Genomic DNA, 21,351 nt, shown 5'->3' with positions numbered 1-21,351 from the left:
GAGCGTTGCATAGTCCTACGCCCAGGGTTAGTCTGCGCGTTGGGGCTCAACCGCAGATCTCAGAGACAGTATTAGAACCTGTCTCGGAGACCCTGCCTTCATAATAGCGAAGCGCGTCGGGTGCAACCCCCAGGCTGCTGCCTAGCGTCTACCAGATGTCGGGGCTGGGTTGGAGCATGGAGCGCAGCTGCAGGAAGAGGCCACGGGTCTGAGAGTGCATGCCCTAGCACAGGGGTGAGACACGGTGCTTGCGTCCTTCCAGGAACCAGAGAGAACACATGCCCGCCCGGAATGCGTGTTCTCCCAATAAACAGCTCCATATTGTCACCTGGCTGCCGGGCCGGGAAGGGGGTACCTCGGTGGGGTGCGGCGCGGCCCTCGCCCCTGGCCTCATCTGTGGAAGTGTGGGAGGCTGTACGCACATCTACGATGGCTTTGCTCAGAATGTGATTCTCGCAGCTCTCTCTGCTGGCACCATTACCTCACTGGCCCCCTCCCCATAGCTGCGAAAACTGCACCCCCGGGCTCCCAAATCTCGCAGGTCATATTGTTTCGTTGCTTGATTCTGTTTCTTAGTTTCCCGGAAAGTAAGGGTGTCCGAGTGATTGCTGCTACCTGTCTGGTGTTCATTTAACACGCTTTACTGATGGAAGGTGATACCGCCTCATGGTGCACTGAACTCATCTTTGTGCGGCCCGCATCGACTTACGCTCACGTTTTCTGCGTGTGCCCTGCTTCTTTAGTATTGACGTTCTCTTTACTACACCGTGTTTGACAATCATAATAAACACATATTGAAAAAATGGATTGTCTGGTGTTTTTGCGCCGGAGTGTGGATCCATCTATTCTTACACTAATAATGTATTCAGCACATAAGACAAACTGCTTATTTGATACATATTAATAAGGCCTTCATTACGAGTGGCTGGTTAAAGCCAATCACCTGCGCAAACCTCTGTTTGCACAGCTGTCATAATTATGAGTGTGAAACGTGCACATATTCACCAGGTGAAAAAGGCTGTGTTGCTTGTGTTGCAATAAGCACCAAAATACAGACCATGCCCCATTTTCAGCAGAACACTCCTTTTTGGCGTTATGACTTCCTCTGGGTATTCATGATGTATCCGGTGCAAGCTTGAACCGACAGGATACGGAGGACTCCTAACCATCCTCTGACCTGCATATGCAACAACGGCCATTCCAACAAAAGCCTTACCAGCTCTTCTGTTGTACATCGTATAGGACCCCCTGACCTACACATTACATGCAGTACTCTGCAGTAAACACAAAGCTCTCTGATCTGTGTGAGAATTCACATTAGTATTGTTTTTGCAGCATGTGCCTTACCCTCCTAGGCTATCCCAACATGGTGTATGTTGGAGGTCAGCTGTTGTTAATTTCTACTGTGGTTTAATTTCCCCAACAATTATTCATAGGCTGGCTGTCATTAAATTCGCCCCTTGTGGCGCTGCCTGTTTTTTCTAGCCTTAGGAACCGTGCCACAATTTGTGAGTTCCCTGAGTAACTTTTTCCAATTTGCATCTCTGGTCGTATGAAGAAGCAGGGGCTGGGAGCTGTGCACCTTTGTTTCTAAAATAAAACCTTGTTCTAATGGAACTCCCAAAAGTGCCATAAAAGACTAAACTATACTACTCCGCCTACAGCGAGGCATAGAATAAGAGTGCAAGGGATGAATGGTGGTGGAGTATATCAATAATGTATCATTTGTCGCTGGTGTGCATTGCATAAGAGAGAAGTCTGCATTCAGCCAACAAGAGAGCAGTAACCTTCAAACTAAGTCAATGGCATAGGCTTGATTATTAATAAGACACGAGACCCAGAGGGAAAATACCAACTCGGACACCAGTGGCACATAACACAGTCACCTGCTGAGCCAGCTCTGCCAGGACTGAAACACATGACCTACAAGCATCGTGGTGGGTGCTCATCCAATGTAGCTATCATACCAGCTGTGAACACACATTTCCTAACCTGATGGCACCCTGGGCTTTCGGCGCGGGTACGCTTAGCCCATTATGTGCACAGTACGGAGCTGGAAGTATCGCAGGTTACTTTCATGAGGTTCAAACCTCAGAGTTTCAAGGAGAAGGATTCCCTCTGCTTCCAGAAGTAATGCCCTTGTGTGCAAGGGATTGGGAATGAAAGTCTTCACACATTATCCCTTACATTGATTGGGCCTGTCAAGCAGGAAAGTGAGTACCTTTCTTTGCCTGCTGACTGGTTCTGTGTCAGAGGGACATCTTTCCTCTTGGTTCTCTCCCCACTGAACTTGGTGGATGGTTCTAGGTCATGAGGAACTCCACCTCTTCGGCCATTGTGAATGGAACAGGCTGTAGGAGTCTTGGATTGGGTTACTACCTTCCACGTTGTGACAATGTCAGTGGAGTCTGGTAGGAGGTCCTAGGCCGATAGGTAAAGGATCGTTTCTTCATGGACTTCTTAATGAAGCTCCTGGTTGTCCATGCCAGAAGGAAATGGTACTCTGTGTCGGGTCACTGCACATGGGAAATTGTAGTGGCTTTTTGGTATAATGACCCAGATGCAAAGGCCAGGTTGGTGTAAGCATTCTAAAGTATGCTCAAAAGTAACAAACTTAATATATGATACTTTTGAACACATGCAGAAGGTAAACATTTTTTCTGCACCTCACTGCAACTAAAGTGGCAATTGTAGTGGATTCCAAATGATATCAGCTCTAAACTAAAGCAATAGCTTGATGTGACTCTCACACTATTCATAGATGATAAAATAGTAGATTTATTTGTAGCAGAGCCGCGTGGAAAAATATTTGAGGTGGACAATGGTTTTATATATTTTGTTATTTGTTTCAGTGCAAGCAGGGGTTCTGCTCTCCACCTAGTCCATGGGCTTACCATCAAGGTTATTGCAGTACGTTAGGTCTAACATACAACTGTTGTTTTGTTCTGCTTCAGTTCCACAAAGATGCAAAGGATGCCCAGGACCTGTTGAAGAAGGTGGACATGGACCTTGATCAAAAATACAACCCTGACTTCAAGGACAAGTATCAGATTGAATCTCTTCAGCGGGAATTGGATGTGAGTCCATTGAGAAGCAGACCTGCTTTGAGGGAGCAGGCAGCATGTTCAAGGACAGTGGGGAGTGTTAGTAGACAGTGAGTGGTGGGATTAGGAAAGGGGGGGGGTCATTGAATAGACCGGAAATCGAAGTCTCCGGGATCAATGAAAGGGGCCAAGGGGAAAGTATAAAAACAGGATTCATTTCTGGTGACTTAAGCAGTGAACATGGGGTGCACTAATTTTGCATTCACGTCAGCTGTAGATACTTTTTATAATGCCTATTTTAGGTCTTGCCTACAAGACAGCGCAAGCTATTTGTTTCCAAATAGACCTGTTGTCAGCTTACCGTGGGCTTAGAGCCTGCCCACTGCTTACCATTGGTTGGCGTTATTTTCACTCTCATTTACTTGCTTTTTATTCTTTAGCTTATGTGGGCTTTTCTTCCTCTTCTTTTGTTTGTCCTGCCCCTGGAGCATAGCCTTATTACTTGTGTCTATCCACTGCTTACTTTTCAGACACTACATATTTCTTTTGGTTAAGCACTGCACAAGACTGCATGAGTTTTCCAGCTGTCTTTTGGGTGTCTTTGTCCCCGCCCTAATTAGTGGTGCTCTAGCCATCATGTGCTTCTCCCGCCCACCCGAAATGCTTTCTTGTGTGCTTCACTCTTGGTTGCTGCTTCCCCCTACCACCTATCCCTCTTCCCCCTCAAGTACTGTTTCTCCCGCCCAGCATCCTGCTCCATTTTGCTGCCCCAGCTCACAGTTGCTGTCTCCTTCCATTTTTTTTTTACAAGATTCAGATTTTTTGGGCCAGAGGAACAGACTGCAAAGAACTTCTGCTCTACTACTTATCTTTTTTTATTTATTTACTATCCATTGTGCATCAGTAAATAAAACTAAAGCCGTCCATGTCATTTTCTAGGTACACATGGTTACTAGAGCATGTGCACATACAAAATGACACAGCCGCAGGCCTATGCCTTCCCACTTTATTTTAATTATACCTTTTCGCTTTGCTGTAAAGGGTCTTGTTGATGCTGTACAGCATGGCTACAAGACATTGGCCAAGCCAACAGGTATCAAAGACGAGACTTATTGGGTTTGTCAATGATTGTTTAATCTCTGTTACCATCCTCTCACCCACTCACTTCCCCTAACCTTTTAGATATCGTCTACAAGCACCTTTTAGCTTTCTATTGTTGAAGACCTATTGTGATTAGTATCTTTCTACTGCTCAATCAGGAAACTTCTATTTTCTTTTGCTTTTGCTAATTGTTCCTCATTCTCTCTCTCTTCCTTTTTGCCTTACTGTTTCCCCGTCCACTTGTTTGCTGCTCGGCTTTTAGGAGCAGGAGAAGGCCCTGGATAAGTATGATGAGGTGGTGAAGTCCCTACAGAAGCGTAGTCAGCAGGTGGTTCCCCTTAAGTATCGGAGGGAGACGCCACTGAAGCCCATCCCCGTGGAGGCTCTCTGCGACTTCGATTGTGATGAGGTAAGCTTTGGAAGAAGCAAATGCGGTGGAGAAAGAACAGCAAGACAAGAGTAAGGTGCAGGTATAGAGGGAAAGCCACATTGAAATGTTTTATCAGGGGCACCTGCAAGGAGTAGAAAAGCAGTAGATTTGTCTCTTTCCACGGAGTCCCAGGCGTGCAAGCTTAACTCATCATAGCACACAAAAGAGTGTTATTTGTTAAAGAGTAGCGCAGGAGTAGGCTGGATGGAGTGGTGGCCATGGATATTCAGTCGCAATGACTGTTTTAGCACTTGCCATCGCAGACCCTGCTTTTTTGACCTTGCTTATTTTGAGATCTGTAATCCACAACCTGAAGCCGCCATCTCAGCTTCCATGTTGAGAACGTAGAGGGTGGTGCAATATTGAAAGTTACTCTAGACGAGCGCTTGTCAGCACGGCCTCCATTACCCCATCAATGTGGATCTACAGCAGCCCCAACGGAAGGAGGAGCCTGCGGTTGGTAGTGTAGTAGTGTCACTTGCCTTTCTCTGCCCCTTTCAGAAGGGAGAAGATCACCGCCAAGGAGAGATCACAGGATTACGACATCAGAGTGGGGAATAACTGGGCTGTTCTCATTAAGGTTACCTTTGGAAGCCATGCATAACGATAGTATCAGTGGTGGTACTAGGATAGTAACTATACCAGTAACATGATTAGTGTTAATACCAATGGTAGTGGTAGGGTAGGGCTTAGTATTAGAGCTGTTGCAAAGAGGTTTGGCACTATAGATGGAGTTCCATTTTTGTACTGTACCCCTGGCAACTGTGACTATTTTCTGGTTCTATTTGAGATCTGTCTGCTGGTATACCCCAGAGAGTTGTCTAGCATTGCTTTTTTCCATAGTATCTTGAGTATTAGTAAGAGTGGTGTTGCAAAAGGGGAAATGCAGACACATTGACATATTAGTGGTACTTTTTGCTTCATTATTCACCTCTCCAGGAATGCACTATTTTGAAATGATGGTTTTAGCCTGTAGTATTTTTCAATATACAGTTTCGCACTGGTGTACATGTTTTGATGGTGTTAGAAGCTGTAGCTGATTACCTTTTTGTTAGGAAACTGGGAGCTCGTTAAAAACAAGTGAAGGAAAGACCACGTTCCATTCATTCTAAACGGGATGAAAGCAATTTATGGATTTGTTCGTCTTATTCTATGTTTTCTCCAGGGACAGATTTCTCGTGGACAACGCTACACACTGAAGGCCAACAAGGGAGAGAAGTGGGAAGTGACTGATGGGTCTGGGAAGAAATTCAATGCACCTGGTGTATGCTTCAACATCCCTCCCACAGACCCCGAATCCATTGCCTTGGCCGACAGGTAGGTTCTAGTAGCAAGTAGGTTTGTCTAAAGCTCGTTTTGGGGTGTGTGTTGCCAAGGTCTTCCAGTTCGCAGAATCCAAGTGAACATCATACTGCTTTGAGAGACCACTATAGAACTGGTGCATCATGGACCAACCATGAAACAATTGGATTGCTTATCAAAGTCAAACTATGCAACATCAGACATCTACTCATGTCAGTTTACTCTTAAAAACTAAATAGTTTTTTGAGTTACAGCTTTCTTAGAGCGACAAAAGCAAAAGAAACGAATGATGGACAGTATGCTGAACAATGAAAACATTCACTCCCAGTAACAAAGATCTGTGGTCAATCCATCGTTCTTTTTGCTCACCATGCCACCCCAGTTTCGACCCAGCCATATGCAAATCCTTCTGTACCCTGCTCCTCATGGGAACAGACCAGCTCGAACTGCCAAGCCAGGTCCTCCCTGGACTGGAAACAAACATCCTGGGACCAGTTTTGGGGCATCCCCCCTCATCTGCTAAGCTAGCTTGAATCTAGTGGCGCAGTGAGCACGGGACACACGTATGGACCTACCCTTCCCACTTAGGGCAATAAAAGCAAAAGAAACGAATGATGGACAGAATGCTGAACAATTGAAACATTCTCCCCCCGTCACAAAGATCTGGATTTAGTTTCAGATCTCTGTACTGGGGTGAATGTTCAACTTTGTTCAACCTTCTGTCCATCAATTTTTCTTTTAGCATTTGTCACCCCGAGTAGAAGGGGTATGCCACTGGAGTCAAGCTAACGTGGCTGATCAGGGGTGATACTCCGAAACCAGTCCTAGGATGCTTGTTTGCAGTCCAGGGAGAACCTGCCTGTTAGTTCGGGCTGGACTGTTCCCATGGGGAGCAGAGTCAAGACTGATTTGCATTTACATGAATCCCAGGAAAGAAGGGAGAGACAACCTGGTGCTGGTGGGAAAATATAGGTATTGCTTCGTGACTATGATTTTGTGGAGATCTCATGCAAACTTGTATTGCCCTGTCCAGTTTTCAAAATAAAAATATATTATTTAAAAACAAGACTGATTTGCATATGGCTGGTTTTAAACTGGAATGGCATTAGGAGCAAAGTAATTATGGATTTAGGTCAAGATCTCTGTACTGGGGTGAATGTTTGAAATTGTTCAATACTCTGTCCATCAATTGTTCTTTTTGCATTCAATAGATAGACATTGCATTCAAAATCTCTGTAAACATCAACATCTGCTAAGTTTGTGCATATTAACCACATTAGAAGTAATTGAGGGGGGCACTTCTAGATTAGGACTGAGATGTGCTTAATGCACCAGTTGGACTCCCAGATTACTAGGGGTTGTTTCACCATTTCATTAAGATTCTTCTGCTTATTAGTCAACAGTCAACAACAAGCTACAAGCACATCAAAAGGCACTATGGACAAGAAGCTACTAAGCTACTGTAATGCTATTGAGCATCATACCCTCAGTGGAGCCTAGTAAGACAGAGACATGGCTCTCTGTACATACCTTTTAAAATCACTACCCCAGCATCTCAAGTAAGCATGTAGCATTTAGGAATAGATTAAGGCAAACAATCTTTTTAATACCAATCCAACTTTCTTTCAGCTACTCTAAGCAATAGAAGATTGATGTTGAAAAAATTGTTATTGATAGGTTACACTAGTTTGCAGGTTCTCATCTGTTAATGATTCAAATAGGTCTACCCAAACTTCCTTTGAGATCACACTGGCTCAACAAAAATATATATCCAAATGAGTCGGACAGATGCTAGGATTACTGTCTAAACAGCAGTGCCTTGTTAAAGAAACTCTATCTTATGCCAAGAAGGTGTGTTAAAACTATTGAGTGTTGAACTACAGCACAGGAGTATGATAAACATGGAAAAGTATGACCCATAACAGAATGCAGAACCATTGGTATACTCTAACATATTCTTTCATTTGCTTTCTACTTTCTTTTTTTGGAGTAAAATTATGACAACCCAGATCCTTAGTGATTGGTTTTATATGTAACTTGTAGAATATCCAATGGAGGGCAGAAATAGGCATTCACCCGACCTTCCGGCAGCACAATTTCAGATTCCACATAGCCAGCCCTAAAAGATTTATACTTTTTGCCACCAGTTGCCGCCAAGGTTTTTCCCTTTTTTCCTTTTGTATTATTATTTAAATAGTTTCTTTTTTCTTTCATTTTTTCCTTTTTCACAGTTCAGACAAATGTTGTTGCACACATTACTCCGGTGTGGGAAAGTGTTCAAGTCCTGTAATAGCCATAGATATGCCTAGTTAATGAAACTGTTGAGTGGGACATACGAAAACCTTAACAGATTGCCAGGATATACTGTGTTAACAATAGACTGCTCAAGATAAAGTGTAATGTGTATATATGGCAAAATATGCGATGTGATTCTGTGCAACGCTGCAATAAAAATAAGTTCAAAAATTACATTGTAGAGTATCAATACTCCACAGCCTTTACCAAATATTTTACAGACTTCAAAAAGATGCACATTTTACCATGCTTAGGTATCCTGAGGATAGAGAAACATTACAAATACACTGCTTCTCACCTCAAGATGACATCAAGTACCAAGGGCAGTACAGAGGGATAAAAGCCACACATTTTGTTTTAATAGGCATAGCTCACATCACCTAATGACATGAATATGCAGTGACTATAAGGGACATCTACAGGAATCTAGCTGCATTTATCAAACTTGGCACACAGGCTTCTGAAGTGCAGTACTTTAGGCGCAAGAGCAGGTGTTGTCACTGGAACCATCTCCTCTGATTCTTGGACTTTTCTCTGCTGAGAGAATAGGTGAGTTCACCTATAGGTCAGAATAGGTGAGCTCAATTGCTCTTTTGTATGGGTGCTGTCAGCAAATAATAATATAATATTTACTATTGATATTGCTCATAATACGGCTGATTTACCTTTTGAAGGTTATATTATCCACTAAGTTTCCATCCTGTGGCTTTGAGGTGAAAGTCAGATTTCAGAAGTGGTGCATTACCCGTTCTGATCTAGCTTAGCAGCTTAAACTCATAAAAATCTAGGAAACATCAAAATAATAACAAGCGTCTAAATGATAGAGAATATCTACTGCTTGTGAGCATCCCATAAAGCTACCACTTTATGTGGCATACTGTGCCCACAATAGTGATTTTTGACAGAAGTCTACCGTTCAGCAGAGGATAGGAAGAGGTTCCCTGGTTGATGGTTGCCATGCTGTATGCTTGTTGGCAGATGATCTAATTGAAATATCTACGTAAAATAGCTACTTTTGTCTTTGGCTGCAGTGTTGCGAGCCAGCACCGTGCTGTGAAGCAGAAGACTGCTGGAGGTAAAAATGCTCTGGTCCGCAGATACGAAGATCTGAAGAAGGATCAGAGTGGAGGTAAGTCCTAATCAATGGAAGAGCGAGATATCCTTGCAGCTGTACTCTCGTAAGGAATGTTATTGCAACAAACTCATTCCATCAGAAGAAGAATCTGTTTCTTTGTGCACAACATGCAGTTTAATGATATCCCAGATTAATATCTTTTGAAATGCTCTTCCTTATAAGAGTAGGCATTTGCAGGATGTTATTTTTGTAGTTTGTGTTTTACAAGGGTTCAGAATAGAATATCTGTACCTGAAAAGTTTTGGAAGCTATCGTGACGCAGGCCTATGACTGTGCAGATCTTAAAATTAGGAGAAAGGGAGTGCAGAATTGAATAAAGATAGGCTTGCAGATCTGGTCATTTTACATTGACTGAGAGAAAGAGGCAGCTGAGACTATTGTGAAATCAAGTGTTTTCTGACAGGTAAGTGCCTCTCAACACAGCTGGTGGGAAGTCAACCGCATGTCAGCCAAGTTTGACCTATAACACTCTCTGTCTGAGATTTACCAAACTTAATCCCTCATGGCAAGACTACCTTTGTGTGAAGGCTAGTAATGACATCAAAATAAAGCACTGCAACCTGCAGAGACGTAGATGGTGGGCATCGGTCACATGGTCTAGCCTTGGCATAACCAAGGCACTAAGATAGATATGGCATTAGCCTCGGTTTAGGCTCAACTATGTTAATATTATCCACCTGGTAATGCTACAAAATGCTTAGGAAAACTACAAGTCCTCTAGAACCAGAGAGCTAAATCGACATAGGGCCTGATTTAGAGTTTTTCGGACAGATTCCCCCATTACATACATGGTGGATCTCTTGTCCGCCTTATTACAAGTGCATTATATATTATGTTAGGTTGATTTGTAAGGTGCCCTAATCACCCGAGAGGGTATCCATGTGTTTGGGCAAGGTGTGTAGATGTGTAGTCCCAAGGAACTTACATGAAGAGCCAGGTCTCCAGCTTCTTGCAAAACACAATAAGTGAGGAGGAGGCTTTGATGTGTTGAGGGAGGTCATTCCATGTCTTAGGTTCTATGTGGGAGAATGAGGGACCTCCAGATTTGCTTTTATGGATTCAGGGTGTGTGTGTGTGAGAGTAAGGCACAGCATAGGTGTCTAGTGTGTTGGTGAAAGTGTATACAGCTGTTCAGGTATTCTGGTCCTATATTGTTTAGTGCTTTGTATGTGTGTGTGAGAAGTTTAAATTGGCTGCACTCTGATTGGGGAGACAGTGAAGCTTCCTGAGTTGTGGTGTGATGTGGGTGCAGCATGGGAGGTCATGTTGAGTCTTGCGGCTGCGTTCTGGATGGTCTAGAGTCTCTGTAGGAGTTGTTTGGAGCTTCTGACATAAAGAGTGTTGTCGTAGTCCATCCTGCTGGTGATGAGTGCTTGTGTGATGGTCCGTCTGATGCTCTGAGGTAACCATTTGAAAATCCTTCGCAGCATGCATAGGGTGTGGAAGCAGGAGATGCACACTGCGTCTTCTTGAGCTGTCATGTGAGCTTGACATGTAGGATGATCCTTAGATTTCTTGCATGGTCTGTGGGTGTGGGCATTGGTCCTAACTCCAATGGCCACCATGAGGAAACTCATGTGGAGGTCTTGTTGCTGAAGACCAGTACTTCTGTGTTGTCGGAGTTGAGCTTCAAACAGTTGGTTCGCCCCCTGTCTGTTAAAATGGTCATGCAGATGGTGAAGTTGGTTCTGGTAGTGTTTGTCTTGTACCGTAGGGGGAGGATGAGTTGGGTGTCCTCGACGGTGATGTCTTGCGTGCTAGTAATGATGGCGAGCAGTGTCATGTATATGTTGAAAACAGTGGGGCTGAGGGACGATCACTGTGGTACACCGCATATCAATTTCTTGGTCTCTGATGTGAAGGGTGGAACCCTTACCCCATGGGTTCTTTCCGTGAAGAAGGAACAGATTCATTTGAGAATGGATCCTTGTATGCTAATATTTTCGAGTCTGTTGGTGAAGGTGTTGTCGGAGACCGTGTCAAAGGCCATGGAGAGATTGACCAGGATAAGAGCCACTGTTTCTCCTCTGTCCCGGATGTTTCAAATATCATTGGTGGCCACGAGGAGTGCTGTGTTACTTACTGAATTCAGATTGTGTGATGTCTAAAAGATGTTGAAGTTAGAGGTGGGTTGTGTGCTACTTGTTAATGGCCTTCTCAATCACTTTGGCTGGATAGGGGAGCAGGGAGATGGGTCGGAATTTCCTCAGTTAATTTGAGTCAGCTGTGGGTTTCTTGAGAGAGGCGTTGATTTCTGCAAGTTTTAATTCTTCCAGGAAAGTGGCTGATGTGATAGAGGTGTTGACGATGTGAGTCAGGGTGGTGCTGATTGGTGATGTTTCCAGGCTGTAGATGTGGCGGGAGCAGGGGTCCACTGTGTCGTTTCTGGTAAGGTTTATCCATTCGGTCAGGTGCTGTCTTAGTTGGTAGTAGATAGGTTAGCAATTAGTTCTCTAGGGGTTGAGTTGATGTTCAAAGTTGCTGTAGATGTTTGCAAATTTGCTGTGGAAAAAGTTGGATAGGTTGTCGCAGAGTTGTTGGGAGGCAGTGATGTTGTTGTCAGTGACTGAGGGCGAAGTGAAATCCTTGTCAATCAAGAAGATCTCAGTGCAGCTGTTGGAGTTTCCTTCGATGCAGTCCACTAGTATTTTTTCTTGGTGTCTCTAATTTGCTGGTGAAAGCATCCGAGTGCAGCCTTGTAGGTAGTTATGTCGTTGGTGTAGTGGCTCGCTCTCCTTTTCCTTTCTTGCTGTTTTCAGTGTTGTTTGGTGTCTTGAGGTCTATTGTGTCCCAGCTGGTGTGCTTGTTTGATCTACTGTGCTAGCTGGGCTTGATGGGTGTGTGGGAGTTTACGCAGTTCTTGATCCAGTTTTGTTGAAGTTATTGATGCGCTTGTCAAGGTAGGTTGTGGGGCTCTGAGCCAGTCTGCTTCTGTGAGTTTACTCCAGCTGTGGCTTGGAGTGATGAACCTGGTAGGAGTGTTGACTTTGGGTGTGTTGATTTGGTGGTGGATGAGAGAGAGAGCGAGAGAGAGAGAGATGTATATATATAGATATAGACTCTGGCTCCTGAGGCTATGCTATTCTAAGCTAGTCTCAGTCAAACTGCATTCAATGCTTTTATTGCTGTATACCCAGGCATTCTTGACCAATGAACCCAAATCCCACCTTCAGTTGGTATAGAATATTCCTGGGATAATCTTGGACCCAGTGGTGTCAAAGGTGTTTTTGGCCCGCTACGAGCCAGGTATATTCAAGCTATGATCCATATGCAGTGGATCCAGCATGGATTGTTTTGAAGTTTCCCGTGCTGATGCCTCATGCCCGTTGACGCATGTGGTTTCTTCCGTGGATCCGTCACCTTCAGTGGGGCCAGCACTAGGTTTGCCTTTCAGACAACATCCACATTTTGGACGATGTGGTCTGGGATCTGTGGGGGAGGATGCCTGATCACAAGTGGCAGCCACAACCAAAGGAGGCACTGGGCTTTTTCAGTGTGGTGCATCCTTGGTAGATCTGAGAATGCTCAGCGTGTACCCTTTCATGCCTGGAAATGTAATGTTCTAGGATCTCTAGCAATGCTTTCTATGTTCAGGGAGGCTCATTCTTATGGAAAATTTCCTTATCCGGCACCGATTGCCTGTATCCTGAAGAAGGTCAGGTGGGATAAGGCTCAGCTCATCCTGCTAGCTCTATACCTGGCTAAAAGTCTCTTTTTCTTACAACTATTTATTCTCCGCATATGTACTCTGTTTTTCTTTGGCTGGACCTGCTGTACCAGTGACAGGACAGAGGCCTGCATCCAAAGCTCCAACATTTACACCTCCATGTGTGGAGATGGAGCAGAATAAACACATAGATTTTGACCAAAAAGTTTTGATCTTCTATCAGAAGTGGTGGATGTCAGTTTGGCTGCTCACCATCCATCAACACGTCCGTTTTCTCTAGCTGTGGTGGAGAATTTGTCACCTGGTGCGGGGAGAGGCAAGTAGGTCCTCTTTAAACTGTCTGAAGAACTTCTGTTTGATTTGTCTTTGGTCCGACAAGGTTTTGGTGTATGTACTATTAGAACATTGGAATGTTGGGAGCTCCATTGAAAACAATGGAGTGCTCTGGGCTTATAATGGCTGGTATAAGCCCGGGGCTCCAACATTCCAATGTTTCTTTGTTCACAGCTCTGGCTGTGAACAAAGGCTTCAGGGAACCTGAGGGGATTCCAATCCCCTCACGCTCCCAAAAGGCTTTGGATTTTGTTTAGAACATTCTGTCCTCTAGTGGCAGAATGTTCTAATAGCCTTATAGCCCTTCGTAGATGGACTATACCGCTATTAAAGTCCCTCTCCCTTGTTAAAGGCCTTCGGCTCGGGGCCTTTAACGCTGGAGAGGGCCTTTAATAGCTGGTACAGCCCTCTACGGCGGGCTATAAGGCTATAATAAAGGCTACTTATCTGCCTTTCATGCCTTCTTCATTTACCTGATCAGCCCTTGTTGTCCTGGTCACCTGTTGTGATGCGTTTTTTGAAAGGCATATTTTCCCACTATCCCCCTAAATTATGCTGCAGAAGGATTTCTAATACTCCGAGAATGCACAGATGGACCATGAGGCTTTTTTATTCCGAAGACTGTGACAGTCATTGCCAATCCACGCTCCATATATGACCTTTTTTGCTGTCAAATTTGTGCCACGGAAATGTGTCATTTCTTTTAAAGGTCATGTCACCTTTTCATGTGGGACAGTCAGTTATGTTTCACATGTTTCTTTCTCTCACATTGATTTATGTAGGAGGGGAAACTCCCCAGACCTGCCTCCACCAAGGGGCATGGCTTTGGTATTATTTCACAATGTCCACCCTCCTCTGGGTTTGTCCAGTTGACTTTCCAGAACTAATGAGTTTCCAAGCTAGTACACTTACAGTGTCAGTGTCCTTAATTTGTTCAGTAAGCTCCATGTCTGAGAACGCAGAAAATTTCAAGCTATAAACTGCCATTAGCCTGCGCGGGTAGCACCTTTAAGCGGCCTCATGTCATAGTGCCTGGAGGTGGTACAAAGTTGTGATGCAGCCGATGACGCCACCTAGTGGCGTGCAGGAGCTTTTGCAGAAACCTTTTCAGATCCTGGAGCTGAATTATATGTTGGCAGAGAGGGAACTCCGTTGCAACAGAGTTCCCTTACCACCAACATAATGGTCTACCTGTCAGATTTAAATGACGACAGCAAAGACTGCTCTGTCTCTGCCGTGGCCAAACCCCTCCAACGGCCTGACGTAGTAAGGGCCATCAGTGGTTTGGCTGTAGTCTGCCCACCTAACTTAGATCGGCAGACATACAGCCATTTCTCAATGCCTGTCACCGCTAGGAAAAACCGTGTGGTAAGGAGTGTTGAAAACTGCACAATACCTCCTCTGGGAAGAAACTCCCATGGTGTGGGGGGCATTGCATTTTTTATTTTCAAAAAGAATATCCCGCTTTGGTACTTTAAAAAATAAAATAAAATAAAATGTTGTGTCGCCGGAGCCATACGGCAATCTTACATTGCATTGACAGGCACCACCGTGACGGTAGTTCCTGTCAATGCTAGACATGTTTACTGAGCCAGCGGGCATTTCTACATTTGCCTGGGGGCATCCATCAGGGTGATGGAGTAATTTCCTCCCTTGCCCTGGTGGAGAGTGGGCCGTCTGTCAAATTATAAATCAGGCTCCCTGTTTAGCACTTTCATAGATTCACAAGGTGAGGAATATCCGGTTAGCTAGAGTATCTACCACAAAAAGCGTTACCAACTTAAATTACTTGGTCGTTTATAATATGAGTGAGGCCTTGCCTTAGCCATGCATGGTGGTAATAGCTGGGGAGCATGTTTATCAGAAGTGTACCCCTGAAATGTTCTCTGTGATCGGAAGCAGTTTGAGGCATGTGCAGTTCTTAACGAAGGCGGGGAGTGAAATGTTCACATTTTCTGTGACCTTTTTGTGTTGGAATTGATGCCCTCTTGCACACAGTCAGTATGTGACTTAAACTTAATATCAAATTTAAACTATATTTATTATCTTCTTTGTGGTGGTTCCTATCTTTACACAATTTGGAAAGTGTACAGATGTTGGTATGAAACCCATAAAATTGAATTCAAAATGTAATACTTTTTTTCCCCAGATCATATATTTGTCAAACATCCTCTCGGGTTGGATGGTGCTTCCTCTCCATTTCTTGTAAATTTCACCTAGAGCGAAATTCACTGACCACCACTATGCATGTTTGCTGACGATTCCCTGCAGTGGTGGCCAGTTCCGGGCCCTGCCTGGTTAGGACTCTCATAACACAGACTAATTCAAGCAGGTCTGAATTTGAAAAAAAACAGAACTTTGTTCTTGGGTGGGACCCTTGTTGTTTGTGTATTGGGGTTTTGGGTACAAGGACCTTTTAATATTTGTGACTGGAACCTCATAAACTGTGCTTCAGCCCAATAATGTGCCCTGTGTTGAACCTCGAGCTAGACTCTACAGAGGAAGAGACATATCATAGCACAATTACTACATTGCATCATTTTTTGCCTGCGCCTCGGTCCCATTGACTTAGACTTTGTATGCCTCCATATAATTACAATGGCCTTTGGGACAGTGAAAGAAATTCTAACATATGCTAGCACATTGTGGATTACAATATGTATCCTATTGCTGTCTTCATATTTTACAGGACAGTACATAAAAATCCAATTTTTCTATTAAGATGTAGCACTACTGTAGGAAGCTGGGTTTCTTTTGCAGTAACCACCCCCCCCACACCCTCTAACACTTTTTGCCAGATTTCTGATGCACTTTGACTTGATGTCTCCTGGATACCTGCCAATCAGGTTCCAGGGCCTGTGTTCTGTCACAAAACTGTACCTTTGTACGGAGAAGTGTGGCTCAATGATTAGAGTGGCAGACCCTGATGCAGAGGTCTAGCCTGGGACCAGGGTTCAATTCCCCGCCTCGGCGGGTCTTGGGCTCAAAAAATTCCACGGACCTGATAATTCTCGCCTCGGTGCCTATTCCAATCATGGAGTCCCACTCTGAAACTCTGGGCAATAGCTTGCTTAATCTCCACAACGGCCCCGACAACGCTAAGGATGCCTGGCCTCCACCTTGGGGGTGCCCAGGAGTGGACGCCTCACAGGGAAAGCCAGGATGGGTTCCACAGCGGTATTCGTACAAGCGCCTTGAGACCCTTGCGGGTGAGTAGTGCGCTATACAAGTATCAATTTACATTACATTTATAATTAGCACCTCTCTGACTACATGCAAGTCCCTTGCAAAAGGCACCATGGATACCAAGGGCACTGTGACCAGGGAAGTCCGCTAAGGGCTGCAGCACATATTGTGCCACCCTTTGAGGTCCTGTACCTTAACACACACGCTATAATTGCAGGCTGCATGTTTTGGTGCAGAGAAAAGTGAAGAGTCAACATTGCACACATTCCTGTGTGCCATGCCTGCAACCCAGTGGTTATGGTATGGTAAGACACCCCTCTAGCTGGGTGCTCTATACCACTGGTGAAGGTACAGTTGCATGAGCACTATACCCCTACAGTGTCTACGTCCATTCTTAGACCCTGTAAGTGCAGTAAAGTCATAAAGAGTATATGGTCTGGGAGTTTGTCATCACGAACTCCACAGCACCATAATGGCTTTACTGAATTCTGGGAAGTTTGGTAGAAAACTTCTCAGCATAATAAATCCACACTGATGTCAGTGTGAGATTTATTATACAACCTCTGATGGGTTCCCTGACTGGTAAACACCAGCCTGCCATCACAAGACATGTTTTGGGACCCCTAGGGTGGGAGCCTTCCCTCCCTGAGCCCAGAAATATAGCCTTTCCTGATGGTGTCAACAAGAGCCATCTGTGGCAGGGGAGCTTTAAAGGCCTTGCCGCCTTTGTATTGCGACCCCAGCCTCCTGCTATCAGGAGCAGACCCCCTTCCTGTCTCTCCTCATTTTCGGCAGGAAGACAGGCGGGAAAAAGTAGAACAGGCCATAATTTGTGCCCACCTCTGCCAACCCCACCCCTCAGGTGGGGGAGACGAGGTGAGGCACTCTCCAATCAGGATTAGGGACTGTGCCCAGTCCCCTACGTGGGGTGAGGACACCAAGGGTGTAGTCACCCTAAGGTCAGTAGCCCATTGGCTACTGACCTTAATACCCCTAAAACAGCCCGTAAATATAGTATTTAGGGGGCAGGCCTGAACCAAGAAGTCAGATTCCCACAACCTTAGAAGAAGGACGAAAGAAGACACCCATCAGAGGGGACTGCAAAGAAGAACTGATTTGGCCCCAGCCCTACCGGCCCATCTGCATTTTCCAGAAATCCGGTGCCAAAAGTCCTCTGTCCTGCAGCCGGCGTCCTCCAAAACTTCTGGGAGGACTGATTGCTTTAAAAAAAGACCGGATCTCCTGTGAACAGCAGCTCTGTTAAAAAGATACAGCCAAGACAGACTCTGAGCCTGCTGAGGACAAACAAAACTGACGCCTGGAACCACACTGCACTGACGCCTACGGCCCGAATCCGAGTAGCCCACTGGTCTTAGCGAGGTGTCCCAGCGCTCCAAAGTCCGTGTCCACTGTGGGTTGACCCCTCCAGGACTCCCCGACGTCACCTGCAGCCTCTGACTGTAAGTGGCCTGGTAAGGTGATATCCAACCTCAAAAGACACCCCTGCATCCAGCCGCCCTGCGCTCTGCAGAAGGGAACCCATGGTGCACCTACGTCCTTGAGCCCTCCAACTTACCTGCCTAGCTGTTGGTTCCTCCCAGAAGTCTTCCTGGACCGAGAATGCAGCCAAAATCCAAAACCGGTAACTCCCATTGAAAACAACAGGGTACCTGACTCCAAATCAGCACTCTGCACCCAGCCTCCCCTGTGCCACTGTGGGTGCACCGTGTGTGCTAACTCGGATCCCCCTTTGCCCTGAGCTAAACCCTAGGAGCTTTGCACAACCTTGTGGCCTGCTCATGAGCAGCAACCAACCGGAGGTCCCCTATCCCCCATTGGATAACATTGGCCTCAGCACTCTGCACCCGGCCACCCTAGGGCCGTTGAGGGTATTTTGAGAGTGCATCCTTGACCCTGGAGGAACACTGGTTCTAACCCCAGAAACCCAATTACCACAAACAAATACTTACCTGTTAACCGATAGCTTCATTTCCTCCCATAGGATTGCATTGACTGCTTTTCTTAACTGAAAATTCTTTAAAGTATTGAATTGCTTTGTATGAAACCTTGAAAAACTGCATAAGTGTAAAAAGTGAATTACTTACCTTTTGTCTAGGAAATGTCTCAGTGTGATATCTAGGCATTTCCCACTGATTAGCAAAATTAACTAAAAAAGTAATGCAAGAAGTACCGTATACTGTAATCTAAAAAGTAACTGAAAAGAAATTCTGATTATTGACTTACCCGTAAATCAACCAACTGCATATGAACCTGCATTCAACTGTAATGTTCTGCATAAATATTGCAAAGTATTAGTTCACTTACCTGCACCAGGCCTGGCTTGGTTCTAGAAATAAAATAACTAAATAATATTTTTATACAAACAAAATGGCTGAGTTCAGTCTTTGAATGTGTGACATAATTTCTTGCATGAGTCTGTACAATAAATGCTTAACACCACTCTCTGATAAAGCCTTACTGCTCACCCACATTACCACAAATAGAGAGTACGGTATTATCTACTTTTACCTCTGCCTACCTTTGGGGTTCTACTGGACTCTGTGCACACTATACCTTACTTTGGTATAGTATATACAGAGCCAGCTTCCTACAACTAACTGGACAGTGTGTTCATTGATTTATTATTTAGTGTGTGATATATCTCGGGTTATACACGTTTTCACTCTTACAGTAAGCATTGACTGCTGTAATTCACTGTCCCTGGACAGTTAAGTGTCCAAAGGGAGTAACTTGGTTAACCAATTGGGCACAATAGTTCTGGTGGCTGTGGGACACAAGTGGTAAATAACTTTTCCCACACAGGATACTACCATGTAACCACAGGACCCACAAGAATGGCTACTTACCTGTTGAGAGAGGGACGTGGTGGGATCACTGGATTCTAGACCAGAGAAGAAGACACTGAACTCCGCCTGACAACGTTTACTACATTTATGACTGATGGCAGGGTCATGGAATGAGATTACTGCAAATGAGTTAAAAATGGAAGGGCAAATCTGAAACCACATAGACAAGCCAAAGAGCATATGATTGCAAGTGTTTTAGTATGCCCATTTAATAGGGACAGTAGCTCAGAGTAGGAGGCTATATTATGTTATGTTAATGCCATTTGTAACGGGCATATACACTGTAGTGTCATGGTGCTAAATAACCAGACACTAAGACAAAGTCCTGACCTCTATCAAGTGATTTTTAAAGAGTTTCCTGAAATGATTTAGGAAGGATTCCACTTGCAGCTCCAAAGCAGGATAAGTCCATGTTTTAGAACTAGCAATAATAAAAGCGGATCCCAACAGTGGCAGTTCTATGGCTGGGCATAACAAGAGACTGGCGATTTGATCTTAATGATCGAAAAGATGTACGCCATCTGAACCTAGATACAATAAAACCATGGAAACCTTTGTAAATGGCTCAATAAACAATGACCACCACTTTAAATACAACCCACCTTAGGGCGTGGCCAGCAAAATGGTACAATAGTGTAATTCGAGACACTTTTGGTTAGCACATACAAAAATCATGCTAAAGTCCTGTCCAACCACCGCCATCCAGGAATGAGGATGGGTGAAATCTCTCCTTTGCCTCTGTATGAGTACCTGGGGCAGGAGAATAGTCAATGAAGTCATCAAAATTCATATGACTGCCTGTCGAGGGGCCCTGGGCTGCTCAACTAACAAAGGTATCTGCGCAGCAGGGGGTTTGGTCTTGTGTTGACTTTATGGGGGGCTGCCCCTCGTCTGAATAACTGTTGTGGAATGCTTTGGGAACCCCTGAAAAAGAAGAGTGGAAACTAAAACAGAGGGGCAAAAAAAATGTTGTTGCTGTGGCGGGAGGGAGCCAACCCTGTGAGGACATTGCGGGATGGGGGGGCGGGGAAGACATTTACCTCGACATGAAACGTCATCCATACACATGCACGGGCACTGTCAGGCCCAGTGGCATTATTTCTTATTCATTCCCACAGATAGACACTGATGAGAAAGTGCCCCCCATACAAAGGGGCTTAGTTACAAGTCCCTTGTGCCACCGGTATGTCACTTTTTCCCATGTTAAATGTGACGCACCTGCGTCTCAAGGGGCTTGTAAATATCCCCATAGTTTCTGGAAGGTGGCTTCCGCTGAGGGCTCTGCCATGGTAAAGGGTAAAGCTAGAAAAAGAATGCAAGCACATAAAATAGTGCAGTATCCATAGTGACAGCTGTGCAGATGGTGTTGCTGCCAGTGGCCATGGAGGGTCTCTAGGCGTTCTTCAGCCATGTCCGGCAAATGAATCACTGATTCATGCCAAACATTGGAAACTAAAATTGACACAGTGGCTCTGGAAATTACGTTGTTAAGAACAGATCGAAAAATTATTTAGTCAACCACCTTGCATAGTTTGATTTTCCATTGACTCATAATGTCAATGACCTCGCATAGAAGACATTAAAATCGCACACATAAGCAAACTGAAAGTAAGGAAGCAACACAAATAAGCAACATGAAGGCTTGGCATCCACGTAGTGCTGAAGGAGCCAACATAAATGAACACTAGAGAAAATGGAAAAAGTAAAATGAAAGCCCGAACTGTGAATATCTTAAATGCTGGAACATTTTGCAGTTTTTAAAAATGATGTATTCTTAAACTTTTGCCAATACAAATCACAGGCCCACAATCACATCTAGGGTCCAGAACTGAAAAACTAGGAAAGCCTACTGAAGAAAGACGTCCTTCTAATTTCTAAATTTTCGACTAAAGTGGAGGAAAAACGTCAAAATCCCTAGTTTACACTGCAGGGTAAACATACACCGCCCTTAGAGGAGCTTGGGGACTACAAGGCCTTGAAGGGCTTGTTGC

At 44.7% G+C, this 21,351-nt stretch overlaps 1 protein-coding gene across 1 annotated transcript in view; it reads left to right on the top strand.

Annotated features, from left to right (window-relative positions):
• Positions 1 to 21,351, top strand: part of PPL (periplakin) — a 265,150-nt gene that overhangs the window by 183,025 nt on the left and 60,774 nt on the right. The window contains exons 10-13 of the mRNA XM_086941331.1: positions 2,955 to 3,077; positions 4,408 to 4,554; positions 5,741 to 5,892; positions 9,204 to 9,301. Coding sequence (XP_086797457.1) covers positions 2,955 to 3,077; positions 4,408 to 4,554; positions 5,741 to 5,892; positions 9,204 to 9,301 — 520 coding nt within the window. The remainder of the gene's footprint in view (positions 1 to 2,954; positions 3,078 to 4,407; positions 4,555 to 5,740; positions 5,893 to 9,203; positions 9,302 to 21,351) is intronic.

Source organism: Lissotriton vulgaris, chromosome 10 (assembly GCF_964263255.1).
Source record: "Lissotriton vulgaris chromosome 10, aLisVul1.2, whole genome shotgun sequence".
Lineage (NCBI taxonomy): Eukaryota > Metazoa > Chordata > Amphibia > Caudata > Salamandridae > Lissotriton > Lissotriton vulgaris.
The sequence above is the reverse complement of the archived record's forward strand: the minus strand, read 5'-3'. Positions and strand labels throughout refer to the sequence as shown.